The 1,963-nt window shown below is 40.2% G+C and overlaps 1 protein-coding gene across 2 annotated transcripts in view; it reads left to right on the forward strand.

The window, feature by feature from the left end:
- LOC107090935 (para-nitrobenzyl esterase-like) overlaps positions 1-1,963 on the forward strand; it is a 33,402-nt gene that overhangs the window by 13,812 nt on the left and 17,627 nt on the right. For both annotated transcript variants that reach the window (XM_015384588.1, XM_015384590.1), the window contains exon 5: positions 911-1,107. In XM_015384588.1, coding sequence (XP_015240074.1) covers positions 911-1,107 — 197 coding nt within the window. The remainder of the gene's footprint in view (positions 1-910; positions 1,108-1,963) is intronic.

Genomic DNA, 1,963 nt, shown 5'->3' on the forward strand with positions numbered 1-1,963 from the left:
TTCCATCCCTATGCAATATATATGTATATATTAGGGATGGGACGATTTATGAAAACCATCAGAACCGCCAGTGGGCCTCAGCAGATGGCCGCTCACACTGAGCCTGGTTCTGCTGGAGGTTTCTTCCTGTTCAAAGGGAGTTTTTCCTCTCCACTGGCGCTACTAGCATGCTTAGTGTGAGGGATTGTATTTGAGTCAATGAGTCGATGCAATCAACTGGTTTTCCTTAGATAGAAAACTTTATATCAATTGACTGTATGATCTGGTTGAACTATAAAGTGCCTTGAGATGACATGTTGTGAATTTGGCGCTATATAAATAAACTGAATTGAATAGAAAACATATTTATTGTGCAGGAATAAGGCCATGGCTCTGTTACACTGGTAGCCAAGTAATCAACATTTTGTTGTCAAGATTCACCTTGTGTTTTTTTGTGCAATGACAATAAAGGAGGTCTAAGTCTACACAGATCAAGTTTTGAGGTCTACTTTGCCCTATCAAAAACGTCTTTAAACGACGTCCTAATTAATGGATAATGATGGACTGACTGGCAGGAGCCAAAACTTCTCCATATCCCCTCCAGCAGGCAGCTCTAACAGGCCTGAACCCAGGGCTCTAAGCACCTGGGCCTCTAACCAGCACCATACTGATCTAAAGGTGGGCTGTTTCTTGATCAACTGACTACACAGATGAAGTATTATGATGTACTTTCTTGCTTTAAAATAAATCATTATTTTTCTAACATGCTAACCTCTCTTCTTTCTACACGGCCGGTCAAAAAGCAGCACCAAACAGAAGCTATGTTGGAACCCCTTTCAAATCACATCCATTCCTAGAGTGTAATGAGAGCAGAGTCTGTATTTCAATGAGCTAAACTGCAGCCTGTCTGTGTTTCCTTTGACTGCTGAAGGTGGGACTTCGGTGTGGACCTTAATGATGTCCCCGCTGGCCAAAGGTCTGTTTTATGCTGCCGTGGACATGAGTGGCTCGTACATACTCAATGCCACGCTGGAACAAGCTGAATCAGACAACCTTGTGTTCCTGAAAAAGACGGGGTGCAAAGATCTGGCCTGCCTGCGAGGTCTCTCCGTGAAGCAGGTCCTGCAGGTAGGATGAAGATCATCCATCTCTAAAGCTGTGGCAGGAGTCTGAGTAAAGGAGTTTTTTCTGTCAAAGCAGATAAGATATGCCAGTAATTAAAATTCTGTTATAATCGTCTTCGATTTTCTTTTTAATATTCAAAGATCTGAATAAAGAGCTTCTTCCTCAATTTCTCCTTCCACTCTACTGAAGGCGTTTGCTAAAATGTTAAAATGCTTTTTCATTTTTATGGATTATAAATGTCAGGTCCAGGTCTTTGCAGACCTGAACGTCGCCTAATAAATGGAAAGTGAAAATTACAGCCGTGCTTAAACACACATATTCCTTCACTCCGAGACTCCATTAAGGTTTCCTAAAGTGAACATTTGAAAAGCTTCAGTTAAACTTATTTCACTACGACCTCAGGATGACTTTAGAAAGTTTGTCTGTCTTCATCATTTGCTTTACCTTTATTATTAAGAAGTGCAGCAGCCGTCATGCTGCTTCTGTAGGTATTTAAAATGCAGCGTCTCAGGATAGCTGGAAAAAATTATGCTTTTCATAGTTGTTTTTTTACTCCTCTTACATGGTTGATGTTGATGTACAAGGGTGGGTTTTTCCTTTTTTTTTATTTAATTGTACTTCTCGATGAAAAATGTTTACAGTTTTTTTAGTATTCTATGTTTTTTAAAGGTGACCTGTCCAGGGTTTACCCCGCCTCTCGCTCATAGACAGCTGGAGATAAGTTAGGATAGGTGTGACAGGAAATGGATGGATGTTTTTTCAAGTTGTTTTTAAATAATAATTTACCAAAACGTTTTTATTTATGTTTAGACTGTCAAGGTGGTCAGGGACCAAGTATGGTGTTTAGGGGCTTTCACAG

Source organism: Cyprinodon variegatus, unplaced genomic scaffold (genome assembly GCF_000732505.1).
Source record: "Cyprinodon variegatus isolate N-32 unplaced genomic scaffold, C_variegatus-1.0 Scaffold317, whole genome shotgun sequence".
In the NCBI taxonomy this organism is placed as follows: domain Eukaryota; kingdom Metazoa; phylum Chordata; class Actinopteri; order Cyprinodontiformes; family Cyprinodontidae; genus Cyprinodon; species Cyprinodon variegatus.